This window comes from Trachemys scripta, chromosome 9 (assembly GCF_013100865.1).
Source record: "Trachemys scripta elegans isolate TJP31775 chromosome 9, CAS_Tse_1.0, whole genome shotgun sequence".
NCBI classification, from domain to species: Eukaryota; Metazoa; Chordata; order Testudines; family Emydidae; genus Trachemys; species Trachemys scripta.
In genome coordinates, this window is record NC_048306.1 from 44734075 (window position 1) to 44759399 (window position 25325).

Genomic DNA, 25325 nt, shown 5'->3' on the forward strand with positions numbered 1-25325 from the left:
CATCACTTATAGTAACAGCACCCCCTGAGATCAGCCTCTCCCCAGGGCTGGGCAGGCACATCTCCAGCATGTGGCTATACCTTACAGTGCAAAATGCTTTGCACACTACTGCTGCCCTAAGCGCCACAACTCCACCTCTTCCAGGCTGGCCCTGGTCCCTGGAGCAGTGCAGCAGGCCAAGTTGACACGGTGCCTTTAGAACTGGGCAAAGAACTGTTGCTGAGCACACTTAGGCCACGTGGGGTGAGTTCAGCACTGCTCAGGATCAGGCCTTGCATGCAGGAAACTATCCCCGTCTCACTTGGCACAGAGCCAGCCTGCATGTGCAGGAAGGAGCTAGGCCCATGTGCTGGCAAAGAGAAAACACAGGTGCTTCTCTGTTGGCCTGGGACGTGTTTCTTTGGCTTTTCATCTAAGCCACATCAGTGGACCCGGTGCTATTGGCTCAGTTATCTCTTCAAAGTGGTATGGCCTGGGCCTGCCAACCCGCAGTGTTTGCACTTCAGACAGCACAGAGGCCGGGTCCCTAACTGGCTGTGGGGGAGCTTGTGAAAACCAAGCGGATGTGCATTGGCCTTCTGCCGACTGCTGATATTCTCCACATTGCCGTTCCCACGCACCCTGCCAACAAACCTGTGCGTTAGAATGGTCCTACTAACACATGTTCCCTGGGAACACAGGCCAAAGGAGCTCAACTTGCAGCCAAGGGACTACTGGGGGACATGGGTATTTGCCCAGCCCTGATGGCGACTAATACATCCCAGCTCCTAGGCACAGCTGCCTGGGGTGCCCAGAGCTGATCAGCTGCAGGGTTGGATTGCTGGGGAAACCAGGGAGTGAATGCTTTCTGCTCCCTTCAGAAAGAGTCAGGAAGTCACAAACTTTCAGGCCAGAGGCATTTATTGTTTGAGCAAGCAACGTAGGTTCAAACAGTCTGTGAGGTGCAGTCCTGGGGCATCCAGCGCACTGCAGGTGACACAGCCTTGCGGGATTCAGGGCTCTCCAGTAAGAAGTCCATGTTTACCTCAGGTGCCATCCTGGGGTCCCTGCAGCGGCAGTTTGGGTGCTGCCCATCACCTTGCAATGGGGGAGTGTGGGAATCCCCACCTCAGGAAGATATCCCCCCAGTAGACTTCCAGCCTGCACCTAGAGCCTGTCCCCAGGGGCAGGCTGGGAGTCTGCCCAGCCCCTGGGGAAGGAGAGGGACCCCAAGGTGGGATGCTTTCTTGGCTTGGCATGAAGGCACAAAAAGGATCTCTCTGCTGGGAAGGGCCAGAGGGGCATTTCCGTCAGGCTGGCTCTGAGGAGGGATCTCAGCCCCTATAGAGTGGCAACTGCTTGCGCATGTGGCTCCTTTAAGAGTCCCAATTTTCCTTGCACAGAGCAACGCTGGGGCCAGGAAGGGTCTGGTCTCCCAGCTCCTGTTGGGGTAATCCTTGCACTCTCAGCCCCCATTCAATATCAGGATCAACAACAGTCCCTGCGAGCAGCTCGGGTCTGTGCAGGCTTCACTATGGGAGCCCCCCAGATGGCTGCTGCTGGGGGGGGGGGTGCTGGGTCAGACTTGGAATTGGCCCCCGCTGGAACTATGAATACTTTCCCCTTCACCGAGGGTGCATGTGAGGAGACTGGGACACACTCCCACCTGTGTTGGGAGGCTGGAGCCCTCGCCCCCAAGTGGTGATTGCAGGGCTCTGGATCATGTGTCTCACAGTCCCACCCCAGGGGCAAGTATTGATGGCCTCCAGTCTGCAGATGCTCTGAGCCTGGGGGTAGATGGGGAGCATTGTCTCCAGCCGGGATTGCATCAGCTTCCAGCTTTCAGCATTCGTACTGTGGGGAAGCACAGTGCCCGTTCCTGGGGAGGCAAAACAGCTGTGAGCCTAGGGGGAGAGTACATCACCCCCATACTCTAGGCAGCGGGATCTCCTGATTGCATGCCCCCATTCTGCTCCCCAATTCATCTCCATCCCCTGCACACCCACCATTAGTGCCCCCATCTCAAAAGGGTGAACCATAGAAACAGGCTCAAACCCAGTCCCCAGCTCCAACCACCCCCAAGTCGGGGGGAGGTGGGGGCTCAGGACTGAGGGGCACCGGCAGAGCTGGCGGGCAAGGGGGAACCTAGGGCTGGAATAGAAGGGGGCTGTGGCTCTGGACTGAGAGGCACCAGCAGAGCTGTGCATGTGGGGAGCCCAGGGCTGGGTTAGCAGGGAGCTGCAGGTTGGGATTGAGGGGCACCAGCAGAGTGGGGTGGATAGCCCAGAGCTGGAATAGTAGCACTCCCCCGGAGCTCCAGACTCACCTGCACATCTTGGTGCTGCACTCCAGGCCGTGCCGGCAGTAGGCTCCCAGTGGTTTGCTGCCCACCATCCTCCAGAAGGGCGTCATCCTGACTGCCCGGTGGCGTGTGGGTCCCCCATCAGGGCCTGACTTGAGAATGGCAGGTGGGGAGGAGACCTGGCTGGCTGTGGCGCTGAGCAATATCCTGCTCCCGGCAGGACCTGATGTTCCCTAGAGTGACATGAGAGGGCTGGTCAGTCCCACAGAGGGAGTTGCTAGGGCTCACCTCCGTCCCCCAACTCCTTTGAGACTGGCATCAGGTCAGCACTACACTCCACCAAGGGGCAGGCCAGTCACAGCATGGGCTTTGTGATCCAGAGGCCCTGGGACAAGGAGAGCTGGAATGGGAGAAGCACCAACATAAGAGGTGGCCACCTGGCATTCCAAGGCCCAGGCTGGAGTGGGGCAGGGAGAAGTTCAGGAGGGAACAGCCCCATGCCCTCCCAGTTCAGTACAGGGACCTCCTCCTCCTCAGTCATCACCTGTTCTCTAACGCCCAGCCTGGTGAGCAGACCCCAATGGCCATTGTGGGGATCTAACATCAAGGCAGCTGGATCAGACCTTGGCTGTGGTGTGGAGAGAGCCAGCAGATGGGGCGTGCAGGGAGTTCCCCGTCTGAAAGACCCTTGGTCAGCCCCAGCCACCTGGAGGCTAGTTATGATGTTCAATCCATGATGATGTGGGGCAATACAGGGCTCTCCGGGGGAAGCACTTGGCTCTGGCATCACAGAGAGCCTCACATATTGGTGCCCAAAGTCCTGCTCCCATGCTCATCACCCTGTGTAACAGACAGGGAACTGAGGCACAGAGGGATCAAAGCCATTCATGTAGGGACACACATGGAAGCAGTGTCAGGGCCATGAATAGGACCCAGGAGTCCTCTCCTTCTCTGCTCTACTAGACAGCAATGCGTCTTGACTGGGTGAGAGCTTCCCCTGGAGCTGCAGAGGGGTATGTATTGTGTCTCTCTTAAGCCCACAGATCAGTCTCACCCCAGCCCCAGGGCTAGGACTTGCAGGTTGGTGGGACTGGGCTCCAGCAGTGTGGTAGAGGAAGAGATCCCAGGTGGCAGTAAGAAGCAGGTGGGAGGGACCATGCTGGCCACGACCCTGCAGTGCAGCTCTGTCTCTGTGGCTGGGGTCATCATCCAGCAGCCCCTGCTGTGTGAGTGCCATTGATGCTAGTGGGATGGGCCAGATCTCCCTGTGGCCTCACAGTCAAACAGGGAGGGAGCAAGATGGTCCCAGCATGGGCAGCAGTGGGCTCCAGCATTGTCCACTTGGCTGGGATTTCTGGCCATGGTCCCTATATGAGCAAAGGGTGAGAATCATAGCAATATAGGTCTAGAAGGGATCCTGAGAGGTCATCTAGTCCAGACCCCAGCACTGGGCTTATATTCCAGTTCATAATTGAAAGAAAGTAGTCTTGCAGACCATCTAGCAATACAATATCCTGCTCTTCCCAGTCCTTTCGTGGTGAGCAACGTTGTCCAAGGGCTGTGGTCTGTGCGCAACTTGAACGTGCGGCCCCACAGGTAAGTTCTCCATTTTTCTGTAGCCCAGACACAAGCAAGTGCTTCTTTTTCAACTGTAGAATATTTTCTCTCAGCATTACTTAGTGTCCTTGAAGCAAATGCAATAGTCCTCTCTGTATTGTCCTCATGAAGTTGTGTGAGGACAGCCCCAAGTCCATAATCAGAAGCATCAGTAGTTACAGTTGTGGGCAATGCGGGACTGAATAATGCAAGTACTGGACTATGTACAATCAAGCCTTTCACCCTTTCGAAACTAACTTGTGCATCCATTGTCCACACTAAGGTTGAACTTCTCCGTAGTAATTCTCGTAACGGTTCAATGACAGAAGCATAATTGGGAATGAATTTTGCATACCAGGAGGTAAGACCCAAGAAGGAACGTAAGGTTTGCAAATCTGTTGGAGGAGGAGCATTTGAAATTGCCAGGATATGATCTGGATCAGGTTTTAGTCCAGCCTGTGAAATTGTATGCCCCAGAAAGGGGAGTTCAGTTTGTCTAAATTTGCATTTGGACCTATTGAACTTGAGGCCTGCTTTGCTGATGCAGTTTAGTACAGACTGCAGGTTATTGTCATGCTCCTCGGTAGTATTTCCAAACACAATAATATCATCCAAATAGCACTGAACTCCATGTTGATTCTTCAGAATCAATGACATCATTTTTTGAAAGGCACTTGGGGCTGATGCGAGACCATATGGAACACGTTTAAAACGAAATAGTCCCTCATGTGTAATAAATGCTGTGAGCTCTCTGCTATCTTTGTGCAACATAACCTGGTGGTATGCGCTCTGCAAATCAAGAGTAGAAAACATCTTTGCTCCACGGAGTTCTGCAAATACTTCCTCTATGTGAGGAAGAGGATGGCTGTCAATCACAATAGCTTTATTTGGCTCCCTTAAGTCCACACAAAGGCGAATGTCTCCACCCTTCTTCTGCGTCACTACTATAGGTGAAACCCATTCCGAGGAGTTAATCTCTTCAATAATGTCCTTTTGAACAAGTTTTCTAAGTTCCTCTGAAACAGCTTCCCTGACTGAAAATGGTAAGCGCCGTAATTTCTGTCGTACAGGCAACACATTATTCCGCATTTTAACTTTATGCAGAAACCCATAAGCACAGCCGAGTTTCTTCTCAACCTGGAGTTGGGTCCCAGTTGAAACTGGTGTGTGTACCACAAGAGTGCTTTGCTGAGGAAGATCAATTCGTCCATTAACTACCCTGAGATTTAAAGCAGCTAATTAAATCTCTGCCAAGGATAGGAGTGCCTTTGTGAACAATGTAGAATTCCGCAGTTACACAGCGATCACCAAAAGTAACTATTGCTGGCAAGCAGCCATGTACTGGAATATGGTTTTTCAAATAGCATACCAAGTGAAGTTTGGGTTCAGTAAGAGGCACATCTTTAAAGTAATGCAAATAGATGGAATCAGGTAGTATAGATACTGCTGAGCCGGTGTCCAACATTAGCTGAATAGAGTGTGATTTGACTGAGGGTATGGCAGAAACATTTACAGTGCTCTTTATCTGTTCTGGAATATGTGCAGTAGTGATTTTGTCTACACTCAGCACAGTAACATCTGGTATGGTAACTGCATGCACCTGTTGATTGAACTGGCTACTGCGACATACTTTAGCAAAATGCCCAATCTTTTTGCAATGATTGCACTGAGCTACTTTTGCTGGACATCCTGTGTAGCTTGCAAGATGTTGTAGGGATCCACAGCGAAAGCATGCTTTTACTGTATTTTGCATTTGCTGATTCAGTGGCTTTTCATTAGTTTTCCTTTTGCAATTGTTTGTCTGCAGTGATAGTGAACTTTTCTGCAAAGGAGTCACAGCCTGGACTGGGCCTGCTGTACCCTGGCTCATTATTTTGGCTTCAGCTGTAGCTGACTCAATCTGAGTAGCAATGGTTATTGCTTTTTCTAGTGTAAGTTGTGGTTCTAGAAGTAAGCGTTCTCTTACATGAAGCATGGTTGTTTTCTCAATGAGCTGGTCTCTAATAATCTCATCTGCCATGTTCCCAAAGTCACAAGTTACAATCAGACTCCTCAGAGAAGCCATATACTGCATTATAATCTCCTCTGGTTTCTGCTCACGCTGGTGAAATCTGTAGCGATTAGCTACTACATTCACTTTTGGCACAAAAAAGTTCTTTAATGCAGTGAGTTCAGTCTCATATTTATCATCTGCAAGGGGAAAAGTGTAAAATATATGCTGCCCTTCTGCTCCAAGGCAGTGGATTAGCAGAGCACTCTTTCTTACTTCAGAAATCTCTGTAGCACTGATTGCAAGCAGATAAGTCTCAAACATACGGATCCAGGCAGTAAAAGCAATTAGAGGCTCACCTGGGCTTTGCTGAAAAGGTGCAGGTGGGTTCAGAGGCAGAAGATCCATCCTCATTGCCAAAATGTTGTATCCACCAAGCAAAGTATTAACAACTTCAACAGAACTTTATTTACAGCGGAAGTCTTTTCTCCAAGCTGTAGCTGCACACTCTGTAACTCTCCCAGCCTCCTCAACTCCTCCCCCCTCCTTCCTGTTTCCTGTCCTTTCAGACTCCCATCAGCCTGTGCTCCCAGTTCTAATAATCACATGCAGCATCTAAACACCACAAACAGTCCTGAATGTATCTGAAGACTGTGATCAGGTTTCCCCTCAGTCTTCTTTTCTCAAGACTAAACATGCCCAGGTTTTTCACCTTTCCTCATAGGTCAGGTGTTCTGAACCTTTTATCATTTTGGTTGCTCTCCTCTGGACTCTCTCCAATTTCTCCTGGACAATTTGTACTGGACACGGTACAGCTAAGGCCTCACCAGTGCCAAGTGGAATAGGACAATTACCTCCCATATCTTACATATGACACTCCTGTTAATACACCCCAGAGTATTGGCCTTTTTCATAGCTGCATCACTTTATTGTCTCATATTCAATTTGTGATCCAGTATAAGTGCCAGATCGTTTTCAGCAGTACTACTACCTAGCCACTTATTCCCCATGTTGTAGTTGTGCTTTTGATTTTTCCTACGTGTAGTACTTTGCACTTGTCTTTATTGAATTTCATCCTGTTGAATTCAGACCAATTCTCCAATTTGTCAAGATCATTTTGAATTCTAATCCTGTTTTCCAAATACTTGCAATCCCTTACCCCAGTTTGGTGTCAGCTACGTATTTTATAAGCATACTATCCACTCCATTACTGAAAATATTGAATAGCACTGGACCCAGGACTGACTCATGTGGGACCTCACTAGATACACCCTCCCAGTGTGACTACTTCCATTGATAACTAGTCCCTGAGTAGTCTCTCAATCAGTTGTGCACCCACCTTACAGTAATTTCATCTAGACCAAATCTCCCTAGTTTGCTTATGAGACTATCATGTGGGACTTATCAAAAGCCTTACTAATGTCAAGATATATCACATCTACTGGTTCCACCATCCATTACACCAGTAATCCTGTCAAAGAAGGAAATTAGGTTCATTTGACATGATTTGTTCTAGACAAATCCATGCTGGCTATTCCTTATAACCCTATTATCCTCCTGGTGCTTACAAACTGATTGTTTAATAATTTGTTCCAATATCTTTCAGGTACTGATGTTAAACTGACTGGTCTATAATTCCCTGGTCCTCTTTGTTTCCCTTTTTAAAGACAGATAGAGGTATATTTGCCCTTCTCCAGTCTTTTGGGGCCTCAAAGATAATTGCTAGTGGTTCCAAGATTGCTTCAGCTAGTTCCTTAAGTACCCCAGGATGAATTTCATCAGTCCTTGTTGACATTAATACATCTAACATTCAAATATTCTTTAACCCGTTCTTCCCCTATTTGACTTGCATTCCTTCCCCCTTGTTAATATTATGTCGAGCATCTGTTCACCATTAAACTTTTTAATAAAGATAGAAGCAAAATAGGCATTAAACAGCTCAGCTTTCTTGATGTCATCAGTTATTAAATCTCCTTCCCTGCCAAGTAGAGGACCTACATTTTCCTTCATCTTTCTCCTGCCCCTAATGCTGCCTCTGGCCCCACAAACCTTTTTATCCAGCCCTCGAGCTCCTGCCAGGGAGCGGGATTGGGGGCTTGCTCTGCTCAGCCCAGCGCACTGGCTGGGGAGCCGGGTCGGGGGCTTGCTCCGCTCTGCCTGGCACTCCTCAGCCCCTGACTCATAATTCTACCATCTTTCTGCACACACAGAGCCACACTGCAGGTGCGACTTCACCGCACTGCTTCAAATATGCCATTTTTGGGAGGAGGGTGGGGCATAAAGTTACAAGTGAGTCTCTCTGCCTCCTCTTGTCCATCCATATGGGCTCTGGGCTAGAGTGCTATGGTTCAAAATTGACAGGGGCACTGATGTCCGACAAATCCGGGCTACAGTGAGTGCCCAGTTTTTTCACAGTGCATGCAATCTTGTAAAACAGCAGTTTGAAATAAGGGCAGCAGGCAGGGGAGCATCACAGTGTTCAAGGAGTACAATTTGAGTCACCATTTTTCAACGAAACATCCTAATGTATCTTTATTAAACAGAAATAAACTCTACATCACTGAATTGTTAATTTTGTGAGCATTCATGGATACTTGAATTACTTGTACTTCATACAATTTCGATACCCATATGCTCAGGCCAAAACGTTTACCCACCCCTACCCTAATGTATTTAAAGAGTCTCTCCTTATTGCCCTATATGTTCCTTGCTAGTTGTAACTCATTTTGTGCCTTAGCCTTTCTGATTTTATTCCTACGTGTTTTGTTTCTCCTTAGCAATTTGTCCATGTTTCCACTTCTTGTAGGATTCCTTTTTGATTTTCAGGTCATGAAAGAACTGATGGAACCATATTGACCTCTTCCTGTTCTTCCTATCTTTCCTTCGCATTGGGATACTTTGCAATTGTGCCTTAATATTGTCTCCCTGAGAAACTGGCAGCTCTGCTGAATTCTGTTTTCCCACAGGACCTTACCTGCCAGTTCTTTGAGTTTGTTAAAGTCTGTTTTTTTGAAGTCCAATGTCCTTATTCTGCTGCTCTCATGCTCAGGTTTGCCAATTTTGGTTGGACATATTCCTGGAGGTTTCACCACATGACATAATCTCTAATTAAAGATTAATTCCTGGAGACTCCAGGACAACGCTGGAGGGTTGGTGACCATACTCATGCTTCCTTTCCTTAGAATCATGAAATCTATCATTTCATGATCACTTTCACCCAAATTGCCTTCCACCTTGAGATTCACTACCAGTTCCTCCCTGTTGGGCAGAATCAAGTCTAAAACAGCTGTCTCCCTGGTTACTTCCTCCACTTTCTGAAACAAGAAGTCATCCCTAACACACTCGAAGAACTTATTGGAAATTTGTTGTTTTGCCATATCACTTTTCCTACAGATGTCTGCATAGTTAAAATCCCCCATTACTACCAGGGCTTGCGTACTGGATATTCTGTTATTTGTTCTAGAAATGCCTCATCCAGCTTCTCTTCCTGATTTGGTGGTCTGTAGCAGACCCCTACCATGATGTAGTTCCTGTTTTTTACCCTATTTATCTTTACCCCAAGGCTCTTAACTGGTCTGCCTCTCACCTCCTTCTTGACCTCAGAGCAAGTGCATAGATTCTTGATGTACAATGCAACCCCTCCTCCCTTTTTACCCTGCCTGTCCTTCCTCAACAAGTTGTACTCCTTGATACCAATATTCCTGTCATGAGATTATCCCCCCAAGTCTCTGTGGTGCCTATTAAGGAATAATTTACCTTATAAATTAATACTTCCAATTCTTCCTGTTTATTCCCCATATGCCTTTCATCTGGGTACAGACATCTAAGATGTCAAGCAGATTCCCCCACTCTTTTCCCTCTTGCTGTTTTTATGACCTTGTTGTAATTTTCCATGTTCCCCCAAAATCTAACCCTCTCTTAAGGTGGGTACTGACCTGTGAGCTTTTATCACCTGCCCCCTTACAACCTCATTTAAAACCCTTCTCCCTAGGGTGGCGAGCTGGTGCACAAAGAAAGTTGCTCTTCCCCTTCTCGGTCAGGTGGACCCATCTCTTCTCAAGGATGAGGAGCTGTCTCTCTGCTGGGACCCTTGGCCAGGAGGCCACTCACAGCGCTAGGCCAGGATTCACTTGCCATTTCAAAGTGCCTTGCATTGGGAGTGTGGGCATGGACCTGCCCTGTATGGGGAGACCCCAGCATGTGGCGCTGATCCATACACATGCACCCAGAGCCTCAAAGGTAGTAAAGGGAGTTAGTCATCTAAATACCGGCATTGAGGATGTGGCCCCAGAGTGGAGTCGCTCAGCAGGAGGAAAGGCAGATAGGTCAGAGCGGGAATGGGGGAATAGTCTGGACCAGGGGTAGGCAACCTTTCAGAAGTGGTGTGCCAAGTCTTCATTTATTCACTTTAATTTAAGGTTTCGCGTGCCAGTAATACATTTTAATGTTTTTTAGAAGGTCTCTCTCTCTATAAGTCTATATTATATAACTAAACTATTGTTGCATGTAAAGTAAAAAAGATTTTCAAAATGTTTAAGAAGCTTCATTTAAAATTAAATTAAAATGCTGATTTTACTCCGCCAGCTTGCTCAGCCCACTGCCAGCCTGGGGTTCTGTTCACCTAGGCCAGAAGGGGGCTGAGCGGGGCCTGCGGCCAGGACGCCGGCTGGCAAGGGGCCGGCAGCAGGGATCCCAGACATGGGGGGGGGGGGGGGGGGGGCAGGGCAGAGGGCTGGGGGGGCGTGGGGGGGGCGGGGGTCAGGGCAGAGGACAGTGAGGGTGGAGGGAGGTTCAGGGGTCAGGGCAGAGGGCTGAGGTGCTCGGCTTGTGAGTGTGCTCCCAGTCCCCTGCCCTGAGTGGCTCATGTCAGGGGGCTGGAAGGGATATGCCCTGTTCCATCCCCTTCCCCAAGGCCCCGTCCCTACCTCTTTTCTGCCTCCTCTACAGAGCAGCAAGCATGCTGTCACTCTTCCCCCTCTCCCTCGCAAGGGCCATCAGCTGATCGGCGCAGGGAAGGAGAGAAGGAGGGGCAGGAAAGTACCAGGCTGGGGGAAGAAGTGGGAGAGGGGGGAAGCTTGGCTGGCGCAGGACCAAGCTTCTGTCTCCTGCCCCCGCAGGGGAGAGCAGTGTGTGTGTGGGGGGGTGCTGAGTGGGGCTGAGGGCCGGGACTGCCGCAGGCAGAAGCGTGCCACTCAAAACCAGCTTGTTTGGCATGCGTGGCATAGGTTGCCAACCCCTGGTCTGGACAAACTGGGCTATGAGCTTTCCTTAGTTAAGCCCTGTTGCAGGAGCAGTTCCCATTCCTGTCCCATCCCCTCCCATCTGCATGGCTTCTCAATCTTTCTAAACTCTGAGCTCCATGCCCCATTTCAGGCCACGATGGAGGGACAATCAACATGGATTCACCAAGGGCAAGTCATGCCTGACCAACCTGATTACCTTCTATGATGAGATAAGTGGATATGGGGAAAGCAGTGGACATGATATATCTTGACTTTAGCAAAGCTTTTGATATGGTCTCCCACAGTATTCTTGCCAGCAAGTTAAAAAAGTATGGATTGGATGAATGGACTATAAGGTGGATAGAAAGCTGGCTAGATTGTCGGCTCAACGGATAGTGATCAACAGCTTGATGTCTAGTTGGCAGCCGGTATCAAGCGGAGTGCCCCAGGGGTCGGTCCTGAGGCCGGTTTTGTTCCACATCTTTATTAATGATCTGGATGATAGGATAGATTGCACCCTAAGCAAGTTTACGGATGACACTAAGCTGCGGGGAAAGGTAGATATGCTGGACGGTAGGGAAAAGGTCCGAGTGACCTAGACAAATTGGAGGATTGGGCCAAAAGAAATCTGATGAGGTTCAACAAGGACAAGTGCAGAGTCCTGCACTTAGGATGGAAGAATCCCATGCACTGCTACAGGCTGGAGACCAACTGGCTAAGCAGCAGTTATGCAGAAAAGGACCTGGGGATTACAGTGGATGAGAAACTGGATATGAGTCAGCAGTGTGCCCTTGTTGCCAAGAAGGCTAATGGCATATTGGGCTACATTAGTAGGAGCATTGCCAGCAGATTGAGGGAAGTGATTATTCCCTTCTATTCGTAACTGGTCAGGCTACATCTGGAGTATTGTGTCCAGTTTTGGGCCCCCCACTACAGAAAGGATGTGGACAAATTGGAGAGAGTCCAGCGGAAGGCAACGAAAATCTTAGGGGGCTGGGGCACATGATTTACGAGGAGAGGCTGAGGGAACTGGGCTTGTTTAATCTGCAGAAGAGAAGAGTGAGGGGGGATTTGATAGCAGCCTTCACTACCTGAAGGAGGGATCCAAAGAGGATGGAGTTCAGCTGTTCTCAGTGGTGGCAGATGACAGAACAAGGAGCAATGGTCTCAAGTTGCAGTAGGGGAGGTCTAGGTTGGATATTAGGAAACACTATTTCACTAGGAGGGTGGTGAAGGACTGGAATGGGTTACGTAGGGAGATGGTGGAATCTCCATCCTTAGAGGTTTTTAAGGACCGTCTTGACAAAGCCTTGGCTGGGATAATTTAGTTGGTGTTGGTCCTGCTTTGAGCAGTGGGTTGGACTAGATGACCTCCTGAGGTCTTTTCCAACCCTAATCTTCTATGATTCTATGACATCAGCGGAGATGGGTGAGAATCTCAGGACTGGAATAGCAGGGGGCTGCAGGTTGGGATTGAGGGGCACTGGCAGAGTTGTCATGGGGGAGTCCAAGGCTGGAATAGCAATGGGCTATGGGTCGGGATTAAGGGGCACCTGCAGAGCTGTGGTGGGAGGGGAGGAATCCGGGGCTGGGTTAGTAGGGGGCTGTGGGTTGGGATTGAGGGGCACCAGCAGAACTGTGCCTGCCAGAAGCCCAGGGATGGGTTAGCAGGGGGCTGTGGGTCAGGATTGAGGGTTACCAGCAGAACTGTATGTGGAAAGCCCATAAAGTACAGTCTCTCACAGGCACAGGTAGGATCCAATAGTGCCCTGTGGGAGAAGCAGCCTAGGAAAAGGAGCAGGATTCACAGCACCAGACCCTCATGCAATATCTCTGCAGGTAGTCAAAATCCCTGGGTCCTGCTGCAGTGACTTGGAACCCCACGAGAACCTCTGGCCTCAGGCTGAGTGAGGCTGTCAGGGCTTCCTGCTTCTATTGGCCAGTCCCAGGGAAAGCAGAGGGAGCCTTAAGGGGCTGTCTGAGCTCTGTGCTGCTGTTTGCTGAGGATCCCTGGGTAAAACTGCAGCCAGACTGGGGGAGCGTGTGCCTGGTTATCCAGGTCCCTGTGTGAGCCTGCCTGGATGGTCTTTGCTTAGAGCAGATGCTGGGAGTTCTGGATTCAACCCCTGCCTCAGTCAAACTCCCTGGGTAACCCAGCAAGTCCCCTCCCTAATCTGTGCCTCAGTTTTCACTGTAACATGGGACTAACAGTATTGCCCTCCCTGATGGGTGTGGGGCTGCACAGCACTGGGACTCTCTGGGGATCAGTCCCATAGAAATGCCTGTAGATAAATATCTGAGTGGGTCCCATCCTGCTCTCACTCAGTGGCACTGGTGTAAATACAAAGGAGTTCAGCATTTGTGGAGCTCCAGCTTCTCCATTCTGGCAACAGCTTCCTCAGTTCCAGTTCCTGCTGGGTGGCCCCCTCTCCCCCACGCCCTGCTGTTGAAGGGTGCTGGGGCCACATGCTGAGAATCCCTGGCTTGGGGAGCCATCCCTCCTTGCACTGCGCTTCACCCATGTGTTCTCCCCACCGTGACAGCAGAGGAATAGTCCCTTTAAGCAGTGCCCAGGCCTATAGCACCCTGTGCCCACCTCACCCACTGAGGCTCTGGCTCTCTGTGTGGGTCTAAGCCTCTGACTAAGCTCCGGGCTGGGGGCAGGTGGCGATGCTCTCCCTTGGCAATCACCCAGCACGCACATTGATATTAATACCTGGTGAGCCCTTTCCAGGGCAGCCTGCTCCACTGCAGAGCCAGAGTGGCTCCAGATTCACGCTGGTATCCCCCGAGCAACACTCAGCCCTTGATCCCCCATGCTCTGTGCAAACAGACCAAACTCACCTGCCAGGAGCTGAGCAGCAGCAGCAGGACGCAGATGAGCAGTGCCCTCCTGATGCCTGCACCCCACAGCACAGAGGGGAGCCTGCTGGCCATGCTGCCTCTGTTTGCGGCTGGGGAAGGGGGCAAGTGTGGTTACGGCCCTGGTGCTACCCACCCAGCACACACCAGCCACTAGCCCTGGGCTCCTATGTGCTTCCTCCGTCCCCCTGGGTTTCCTGGCCGTCTCTCCTGTGATCAAATATTTGACAGGTGCCTGCTGTTTGGTAACTCCCTCGCCCCTGCCTTTTATCCAGCCTCCCCGCTATCCCGCCCCCCGTGGCTGAATCCACAAGGCTCCAGGCCAGCTCCCCAGTCAGCCCCTTGCAACCCGGAGAGATGAGGATCCACCGTGGGCGGCACATAGCTGAGCGACCCAGCGGGGCAAGGGAGACTTGGCCCCCAGCTCACAGCCCGAGTGCTCCTGGACTCCATATCACTGAGCATACCTGTCCCCTCAGCCACTGGCCCTGGCCCTGTTCTCCCAGTGCAGGGCCAATGGCCACATCAGGCCAGGGAGTCTGGGGGGCAGTGCTTCGGTGACTGCAGCAGGATCAGGCTCTGCATGCTCTCCAGGCTATAACAGAACCAGTGAGGCCTAGCAGAGCAGGTACTGGATTCTAGTCCCAGCTCTGCTGCTGGGTGACCTCAGGCAAGTCCTGTTGCTGCTCTGTGCCTCAGTTTTCCCTCCCGCCCCTTGTCTATTTAGCCCATGAGCTCTTTGGGGCAGAGCCTGTCTCTGACTAGCTGTGTGTGCAGCTCCCAGCACAACGGCCGCTGGGCCAGCTCAGGGTGACTGTCACACAAAGAGGAATTAGAGACAATGGACCCAGCTCTGACATGGTGGAAGCTGGTGTGATTCCCTAGGGCATTACTTACTGCCAGGGGCACAAGGGGTGCCCAGCTCCGCATCCCCCTCCCCTTGCACAGAGGCTCAGGAAAGGTTGCTGGGTGGGATAGAGTTAATAGATTGTAAGGCCATACGGGACCTTTGTGATCATCTATCTAACCTGCAGAACACAGGCCAGAGACCTGACCCAGGTTTGGTTTGCCACTTTAACTGACTTTGATCAGCCAGTTCCTAAGCTGGAATTAATCAGCGCAATTAGGCTAACAACATAGGGGTTGATCTGGGTGAAAGGTCAAACATGGCTTAAACCCCCCCAAACCTTCCTCAGCGTAGCATGTGGAATCCCTGGGCCAGGGCAGCATGCTGGGCCCTGAGTGCTACAGGGGCAGCTGTGGACTGAGCTGGCATTTCCAGCAGCTCATCTGAGAGCCCAGCTGGTGGGGAGCTTCCACCACCCGTGCCAGTTCAGGAGGCCCAAGGGTATTGGCCATTGGAAGGCAACAGGCGTTTCTAAAGTGAGCTGCTAATTTAGCAGCACATTGATGCTAATCCAGGAGCCCACCCACCCACCTGCTACCTATGGGCCACAAACCAGACCCCAGGGTGCAGCTGACAGGGGTAGAGTCCAGTCAGGGGCTGCAGAGAGCCATTTCAAGTTGGGGACCATTGGTTCCCCCAACTCTCCTCTTCCCCTCTCAGGAGCTGCCACCTCTGCCCCAGCAGCTTGAACCTGTGAACCCTTATGTCCATCCCCTCCAAATCTGTGAGTGGCTGTGACACCTGGCATGCAGGGTTGCAGCACCACCTAGGTTTTGCCTGGCCCAAAAGTGGTCCTGCCATGGCCTGGGCCAGGGGTACCTCCAGCTCTGCAGCTGAGTATCCCAGCTGATCCTGAACACCTGCCACTGGGCTTCCCTCTCGGGGTCAGGGTCATGTGGTTTGGAGAAGCTCTGCTGCTGCCCCAGCCACGTAACCCCAATGGGCAGGTAGTGCTGGAACTGAACTCCCATGACCCCTGCGCATGGCAGTGCCAACCCACCCTGCTAAGGTGGGCACTCAGGGCTGAGTAGCATCCTCCTGAGGAAAAGTTACTTTGTAGAGATGCAACATCACCACACGATGCTGAGTCATGACCTAGCATCCCAAGGCCCCCAGGAAATCCAGAACCCAGTCCTGCTCAGTGTGACCCTGCCTGTCCTCTCCTAGGCAGGGATACAGGACTAAATGGCCTGTAGCAAACAACAGGTTGAAGGCCATTTCATCCATCTACAAGACGGATGGTTGGGTGGCTAGGCACCATGTGATGCTCAATCTCAGGGCTGGTACAATCCATTAGGCGACCTAGGTGGCCTAGGGCACTACAATTTGGAGGGCGGCGACCACGGTGGTATTTCGGCAGCGGGACCTTCCGCCGCCTCTGTGGGGGGCAGCATTTCGGGGCGGGGCCTTCCGCTGCCTAGGGCAGCAGAAAAGCTGGCGGCGCTCCTGCCCGATCTCCAGGTGCCCCATCCCGAGGGCCCATGATGCCATTCTCGCTGCAGTGCAGGAGTCTGCTGTGCTGCCCCAGCGTGGCACTTCCTGGCAGCACGTTCCTTACCCCAGAGGGCAGAGTAAGCCACCTGCAGCTCAGCTTTCTCCCCATGGCCATGTCCCTGCTCTTTCCCCATTCAACATACCCATTACAGACCTAGCACTGCACAGAGCTCCACTCCTGGATATGAAAGGACCCAACTGGCCTTTGCATTGACACAGCTCAGGGCCAGACTCTGCTGTGTAGCATCACTTGCTCGGGATTTGTAGCTGTGTCACTAAGGGCAGAATCTGGCCCTGGGACTGTGGACTCCCATTCCTGTCATTAGCTGAGGGCTGGCTGACCCTCAGAGAGGTGCCCTGGCAGCTTTCAGGAGTGATACGATCGCCAAGGCCTTCCCACCCAACATCCGACACCGGGACAGCAATGACATGGCCCCCCTGAAATGCTCCGCAGGTCGGGCTGGAGTTTGTCCTTGATGACAGCCAGGGAGCCCCCTCACCTTCCGATGGTGCTCCCTGGGCAATGCCGTGGGCTTCAGGGACAAAGCTCACCAGCTGCCCCGAGGTCACAGTCTCCCCCCACACTTGGAACGTATCCAGGTGATTTATGTAATGAAGGTGATGGCGAACCAGGCTAGACTCTGGCTCCCTGGCTCTAGCTGTGCTGACTCTGCCCGGTTGACAGCTACAGGGAGCAGCACTGCCTCTGCCACGCATTGGGACAGAGCTGTGCAAGAGCTGTTTCTACAGTCGCTTTCCAGAGGAGACGCTGCCAACAACACAGAAGAGAGCGTGTCCTGTAAGGAAGGGTCCTTGCCTTAGCTGGGGACTCGCTGTGGGGACAGGGTTGGAGGGTGGGGGGCATAGACCAAGCCTTTCTTTCCCATGCCTATGGCTTGCATTTGAAAAGGCCAAACCCAGAGCCCACTGGACCAACTCTTCAGCACACACCAGAGCTGGGCTTGGAGCTGGGACTGGATAGACCCAGCATATTGCACCATCTCTGGTCAAAATGATTCAATATGCTTTGTTTAATAATTGACCAGGCCAATTCCCAGCCTGTGCCCTCGCCTGCTATCAGAACTGGTTTATTTACCACTGAGAGATCATTGGGGCTAAAAAAACCCACTAATCTGCTTCCCCTGTTCTGACCCGAGGCCACGTGACTGGGATGGGGCAAGGGTTTGGGCTTTTGGCTGCTGGACTAACTCTCAAAGAGCCACAGGAAGCTGAGAGCATATCACTCTGAGTCTGGATAGCATAAAAGCCACGCAATGGGCATGCATGGGGCCTTGGATAGCACTCAGGTGCACAGCTGGAGTCTAGATGGGGGTTTTGCAGGCCCACCAAAGCATGTTGATGGGCATCGCTAAGGCACTCCCACTCTTTGGCCTCCCACACCACTAACAACACAAACCCGCACAGCTTGTCAAGGGGGACATTTGCTCACCGGGAGCCAGGACCAGATCAAACCCTCAAGCAGAGCGGAGGCCTCCTGGGAGTCCAAGCAGTCCCCTCCTCAACACCCAAACTGGGAATCAGAGGAAAGAAAGAGCCAGATCCTGCCCTCACTCTGGGTGCGCTGGGCTACTCTGACTTAATGGGCTGATCTGTGATCTTCCCAGCCCAGGGGAATTCTTGGGCTCTGTGAACACAGGGGTGCAGCCAGTGAAAGTGCCATGGCCAGAATGCTGCTGCTCTTCAGTGATCTCCAGCTGAAAAGAATGGCCTCCGAGACATAAGGCAGAACAGCCCCGAGGCTGCTTTAGGTTGTGCCAGGGCTGGACTGTCCCCTGGTTGCCCCAGGATCTAGGCATAAATCCTTTGCCCCCTCCCTCCACTGATCAGAGCAGACCTCAGCTGAGGACTGAGCCCACATCTAGTTTGGGGGTGGTCCTGGTCCTTCCATGGCCCAGGTCCCCAGACTATGCCTCTGTTTCCATTTCTCTGGCCTGATGGATAACACACATGCCAAGCTATTGGCATAGACTTTGCCCACTCACCTCCCATATATGACAGTCCCCAGCTGGCTCCATCTCCCTCCCCTTTTCCCCATAGCACCCAGCCCCTTCCCTGCTGAGAAACACAGACCTCAGACAGGCCCTGTCATGCCCGTCCCTTCCCTTGTACTTCCTTCCCCATGAGCTACCAAACAGTCACCAGCTGGTAGCAACCATCAGTTGTTAGTAACCAGGGTAAGCAACTAAGGGTATGTCTACACTACGAAATTAGGTCGATTTTATAGAAGTCAATTTTTAGAAATCAATTTTATACAGTCAATTGTGTATGTCCCCACTAAGCGCATTAAGTCGGCGGAGTGCATCCTCACTACCATAGCTAGCATCGACTCATGGAGTGGTGCACTGTGGGAAGCTATCCCACAGTTCCCGCAGTCTCTGCTGCCCATTGGAATTCTGAGTTAAGCTCACAATGCCTGATGGGGCAAAAACATTGTTGTGGGTGGTTTTGGGTACATGTCGTCAGTCTCCCCTCCCTCTCTCCATGAAAGCAACTGCAGACAATCATTTCGCGCCTTTTTTCCTGGGTTACCTGTGCAAACGCCATAGCACGGCAAGCATGGAGCCCGCTCAGCTCACTGCTGCTGTTGCGAGCATTGTAAACACCTCGCACATTATACTGCAATATGTGCAGAACCTGGCTAAGAAACGGCAGCACGAGGATGATTGTGAGGAGAACATGGACACAGACCTTCCTGAAAGCACGGGATGTGGCAATTGGGACATCATGGTGGCAGAGGGAAGGAGAAGGCCACATTGCTTATTGTAGCCACACTACAAATCAAAACTGTTTGAATGACAGTCTTCTGTTGCTTGGGCCATCCTCTGGAGTGGAGTGGCGTGGCTGGGTGCCCAGAGCCTCTCCTGCCACGTTCTTGGGCATCTGGGTGAGGAGGATATGGAACTTGGGGAGGAGGGCAGGCAGTTGTACAGTGGATGCAGCGGTGGTCTGTGCTCTTGTTGGGTTTCCTGCAGCTCCACCAGACACCTGAGCATGTCCATTTGCTTCCCCATTAGCCTCGGCATTGCATCCTGCCTCTTATCGCGCTCACTTAATGCTTTCCTGGACTCTGCCACTGAATGCCTCCATGCATTCAGCTGTGCCCTATCAGTGCGGGAGGACTGCATGAGCTCGGAAAACATGTAATCATAAATGCGTTTTTTTCGCCTTCTAATCTGCGATAACCTCAGGGATGGCGAGATGGGGGATCATAGAAACATTTGCACCTGTGGGGGGATAAAAAGGGAGAGTAAAATTTAAGATGATAAATTTCTGAGAACAAAAGGGAGACTCTTTCACAGTGAATCATGCAATTCACAGCAGACAACACATGTGCTTTAGGTACAAGGTTGCATTTTGCCTTTTATATTGAGCACCTGCCGGTATGGTGACACATCACACACGGCTGGGCAACAGAATTCGGTTTCCAGGCAGCCATGGTAAGTCAAAGGGTACACGGGTTTGGCTTCTAATGCCTTCATAACATGTGGGAATGTTTTCAAACTGCAGCGCCCTCCTTTCCCATAGCAAGCAATGTTGGTTGGGTTTGCCATTTAAAAGGAGGGGCTGCGGTTTACGGGTGGATGTGAAGCACACACCTCCCCCCACCTCTCCGTGTGGCTATTTGGGATGATCCCTTCACCCCTCCCCCCACCACGGGGAAAAATTGGGGGGTGCTCAGCACCCACTGGCAGCTCCCCACCTGCCCAGCTCACCTCCTCCTCCTTCCCGAGCGTGCCACATGCCCGCTTTCCCCCCAGCTCCCAGCGCTTGCGCTGCGAAACAGTTGTTTCGCGCGGCTGGGAGGGAGGGGGGAGGAGGGAGAATGCGGCACACTCGGGGAAGAGGCGGGGCCATGGCGGGGATTTGGGGAAGGGGTCCAATAGGGGCTGGGAGGGGGCGGAGTTGGGGCAGGGAATTTGGGGAAGGGGTTGGAATGGGGGTGGGGCAGGGGTGGGGAAAGGGTGGGGGCGGGGTGGGGGGGGCAGGCGGGCGCGAGCACCCACCGGGGCCGGGGAAAGTTGGCGCCTATGTTCTCAGGATGATCCCTTTTAGCTAAGCACAAACAGCCCAGCATTAACAGGGTCCCTTTACTGTTCCCTTACAAAAATTCCCCTATTTCAACCAGGTCAGCATGAATGATATCACTCCCCTGAGGTTAACACAGAAAGATATAGACTGAATGTTGCTTGAATGCGACCAAAACCCAGGACCATTCATTGCCATGCTTTATGCTGCAATGATTCCACACTACTTGCTACTGGCTTGGCGTGGTAACGTGTCCTACCGTGGAGGACGAAACAAGGCAGCCCTCCCCAGAAACCTTCTGCAAAGGCTTTCAGAGTACCTCCAGGAGACCTTCATGGAGATGTCCCTGGAGGATTCCCCCTCCATCCCCAGACATGTTAACAGACTTTTCCAGTAGCTGTACTGGCTGCAAATGCATCCCAAGTCTTCAGGGCAAATCAAACATTAAACACTATTGCTTTTAAACCCTGTACTGTAGTTACAAATGTGCACTCACCAGAGGGGCCTTCTCTGCATTCAGGGTCGGGGATCCCACCTTGGGAGGGTATTGGCCAGTGGTGTTCTGTTATTGTCCTTGTTGGGCCTGTCCACATACAGCCCCCGGCTAAAACCTCTCCAGCGCATTATCCACGATCTACAACCTATCCTGGAAAATGATCCCTCACTCTCACAGACCTTGGGAGGCAGGCCAGTCCTCGCTTACAGACAACCCCCCAACCTGAAGCAAATACTCACCAGCAACTACACACCACACCACAGAAACACCAACCCAGGAACCTATCCCTGTAGCAAACCTCGTTGCCTACTCTGTCCCCATATCTACTCTGGCAACAGCATCAGAGGACCCAACCACATCAGCCACACCATCAGGGGCTCATTCACCTGCACATCCACTAATGTCATATATGCCATCATGTGCCAGCAATGCCCCTCTGCCATGTACATTGGCCAAACCGGACAGTCCCTCCGCAAAAGAATAAATGGACACAAATCGGACATCAGGAATGGTAACATACACAAGCCAGTAAGTGAACACTTCAATCTCCCTGGTCATTCTATCACAGATTTAAAAGTCACTGTCATTGAACAAAAAAACTTCAGAAACAGACTTCAAAGAGAAACAGCAGAACTAAAATTCATTTGCAAATTCAACACCATTAATCTGGGCTTGAATAGGGATTGGGAGTGGCTGGCTCACTACAGAAGCAGCTTTTCCTCTCCTGGAATTGACACCTCCTCATCTATTATTGGGAGTGGACTACATCCACCCTGATTGAATTGGCCTTGTCAACACTGGTTCTCCACTTGTGAAGTAACTCCCTGCTCTCCATGTGTCAGTATATAATGCCTGCATCTGTAGCTTTCACTCTATGCATCCGAAGAAGTGAGGTTTTTACTCACGAAAGCTTATGCCCAAATAAATTTGTTAGTCTTTAAGGTGCCACTAGACTCTTTGTTGTTCCTCCATGTTGCGTGAGACTCCCCCCTTGCAGTTGTCCACGGACAGTGGTGGGGTAGTGGTATGGTCCCTCCCTAGAATGCCAAGCAGCTGATCATAGAAGCGGCATGTATGGGGCTATGACCCAGAGCAACCGTTTGCCTCCTTTGTCTTTTGGTAGGCTTGCCTGAGCTCCTTGACTTTCACGCGGCACTGCTGTGTGTCCCTGTTGTAGCCTCTGTCCATCATGCCCTGTGCAATTTTGGCATATATATTAGCATTTCTTTTTGATCGGAGTTCTGCCTACAGAGATTCTTCTCCCCATACAGCAATCAGATCCAGTGTCTCCCGTTTGCTCCATGCTGGAGCTCGTTTGCGATTCTGGGGGGACTGCATGGTCACCTGTGCTGCTGAGCTTGCCATGCTGACCAAACAGGAAATGAAATTCAAAAGTTCCTGGGGCTTTTCCTGTGTAGCTGGCTAGTGCATTGGAGTTGAAAGTGCTGTCCAGAGTAGTCACATTGGAGCACTCTGGGATAGCTCCCAGAGGCCAATAATGTCGATTTGCATCCGCACTACCCCAAATTCGACCCAGCAAGGTCGATTTTAGCACTACTCCACTCATTGGGGGAGTCGATTTGAAGAGCCCTTTAGTTCAATGGGATGGGGTTGGTTGTGTAGACGCATTCATTATAAAATTGACCTAACGCTGCTAAATTTGACCTAACCCTGTAGTGTAGACCAGGGCTAACACTCAGCTTCAGGCCCCCCTCGGGCTGTTTTTGCAGCTGGGAATAGCCTGATTGCAGCATGCTCCTGTCATGCCCCTTCTCCTGGGCTATGCCCCTACACTGGGTGGGTGTGAAGGGTGCACAACCGTCTGCCTGCTTTACTCCACCCAAGGAAGCCAACATCTTTCCCAGTGGCCAGTTATGTCAGCTGGCTCCTGCTTTATGCTGCAGGAGGGGCACAAAGTGGGCGGCCGAGCTCAGAACAGGGGCACTCCTAGGAGTAGTGTGGCCTAGGGCAGTGGTGCTCAATCTTTTTTTACCCATTTTTTACCCTAAACTTAAATAGACCAATCTGCACACCCCCAACCAGAGGTGACACGGGGAGTGACACAGGGGGCGTGTGCACCCTCAGTTGGCTGCCTTCCATTTGGCCCTGCTCCCTGAAGTGCTGCTGTAGCAGGGCAGAGCAATGGTGTTTCCTTGGCTAGCTGTGCCTGCTCATGCAGTCAATGGCTGTGAGGCAGCCCCTTCTGATGGCAGAAGGAGAGCTCTCTGCTGTAATGATGCTGCAAGTTTTGGTTGTGCCCCCCGAATCCAGACAGGCTGGGTGGCCTGCTGAGGTGAGTCAGGGGATGGAGGTGGCACTCCCTCCCCGAGTCCTGCTGCACAGGGTTGAATCCTGAGTCCCAGACCCACTGCCCAGAGCTGAAGCCCAGCCCTTGGTGGCCCCCCTGAAGCCTGCTTGCAGCCCTCCAGGAGACCATGACCCCCAGGTTGAGAACCAGTGGCCTAGTGGACAGAGCTCTAGGACTCAGAACAGCTGGATTCTAATGGTTCTATTTGCAACTCTGCCACCGGGCTACTCGATGACCTTGAGCAAGTCGCTCCCCCCACTGTATGCCTCAGTTTCCCCAGATGTAGCATGGGGATAATGACACTGGCTTCTGTGTACAGAGACCTCTCTGGATGAAACATGCTAAATATGCTTTAGATGTTATTGTGTTATTGGTCAAAGCCAGCCCCCCAGTGAGTCTCTGGGAAGTGGAGGAGAGGCCCCCTGCTCCTGCTCATACAAGCCCTGTAATGTGGGAGGTGAGTGGCCATTACTGTATCCTGTAAGCCCTTGAGCTCACTATAGACACACAGGCTGACCCCTCACGGGGGCTCTGGAACCGAACAAATGGAGGCACCAGAGAGCACAGTGTGGGTGGCACCTCTGCCGGATGCCCAAGAAGCAGCATGACTGATAGAGAGATGCCCCCACTGAGGCTGAGGCATTTCTCTGAGCCCATCATCATGATGTCTGGTTGCAATGCTGACTCATGGGAGGGATGGAAGGGCAGCCCTTGACAGTAAGATTGTAGAGCAGGCTGGGCAGTAACACAGACACCCAGCTGGCAGGAGAACGAGAGCATGAGTGAGGAGCATCAATCCATTTGGGAGCTGAATCTGATACAGAACATGATGGCGGCCTGTCTGCTAAGGGGAATGCCCCACTGCCAGCCTGCTCATGAGCTACACTGGCTGCTGGGGGAGCAGCGTTTAAGGTGTTGGTTTTGTTCTACAAAGCCTACAGAGTTAGGATCTATATTCCTGAGACCATGCTCCCCCTTCCCTCCAGGTCAGGACCCTCCCCCTAATATTGCTATGTTAGAAGATGTCAGCTATTACCTTGATCTATAGATAATCACAGACCTGCTTAAAACTGATGGGTATGCTAACCATCCTTCATTCAAGCTGAATGGAAGGAGCAATTAAATGTCCCTTTATGGAATGAGATAGCTAGAGACAATAAAAGCCACTGCCCACAGCAATTGGCTGCATGGCACATCCTGAGCAGGACTAAGCAATGTGGTCTGAAGGATATTCCCGGACTGGCTGCAAATGCAAGAGCTAGCAGGGGACTGCTTGGCAAGCTAGCTGGGTGTGACAGGTAGAAAGCCAGACTGAGATGCAGTTATGAGCATGGCCCTGAAAGAAAGCTAGGAGACAGAGCTCCTTGGGCACAGGACTGGCTGGAAAGGCAGGCTTTGAAATTGTGAGCAAGGAAACTGCCTCAGGGCCGCCCAGAGGATTCAGGGGGCCTGGGGCAAAGCAATTTCAGGGGCACCTTCCATTAAAAAAAGTTGCAATACTATAGAATACTATATTCTCATGGGGGCCCCTGTGGGGCCTGGGGCAAATTGCCCCACTTGCCCGCCCCACCCCGGGCGGCCCTACTGTTTGTTCCTGCTGTGTTCAGGGAAACAGGACTGCATGAACCGCCACTATAAATAAACAGGATTGCCCACAAAATACCCACCTCCTCTCACTGATTTCTGCTCCTAATAGAAACAATCCGGCAAGGCCTAAATATTGGCAAACCACTCAGGCCAAGAGGCAACAATCTAGAAGACTGGGGGCTGCTGTCAGGGCATTCTTCCCAAGGGCCCCTCATGTTAGAATTCTCCCTGAGGGCCTCTTGCCTCCCGCCTGTCTACAATAGCCCAAATCTGTCAGCCTTCAGAACAGGCACATGTTTGGGAGAAGGCTGCTGTGGAGTGAATATCTCCTTGAGGGGGCGCTGGGGAGTTGGTTTGTCCCTGCTCTGCTGCATGGCGATTTGCAGGATTATCAGACCCGTTGCAGGGTTGCCCTTGAGCCTTCCCTGGGACAGAGCAATCAGTTCTCCCGCTAGAGCCCAGCAGGATAAGGGAGCCACCTCCCGCTAACACCAAACAAAGCCATGAACTAAACACATTGGTTACCAGGGCAGGG

General features: G+C 51.8%; 1 protein-coding gene across 1 annotated transcript; it reads right to left on the reverse strand.

The window, feature by feature from the left end:
• Positions 1 to 885: 885 nt before the first annotated feature.
• On the reverse strand, positions 886 to 14179 carry LEAP2 (liver enriched antimicrobial peptide 2). Its single transcript, XM_034782370.1, has 3 exons — positions 13934 to 14179; positions 2306 to 2514; positions 886 to 1858 (listed from the first exon to the last, which is right to left on the reverse strand). Exons 1-3 carry the CDS (start codon positions 14024 to 14026, stop codon positions 1822 to 1824), a joined length of 339 nt encoding a protein of 112 aa, XP_034638261.1. The 5' UTR covers positions 14027 to 14179; the 3' UTR covers positions 886 to 1821.
• Positions 14180 to 25325: the final 11146 nt, after the last annotated feature.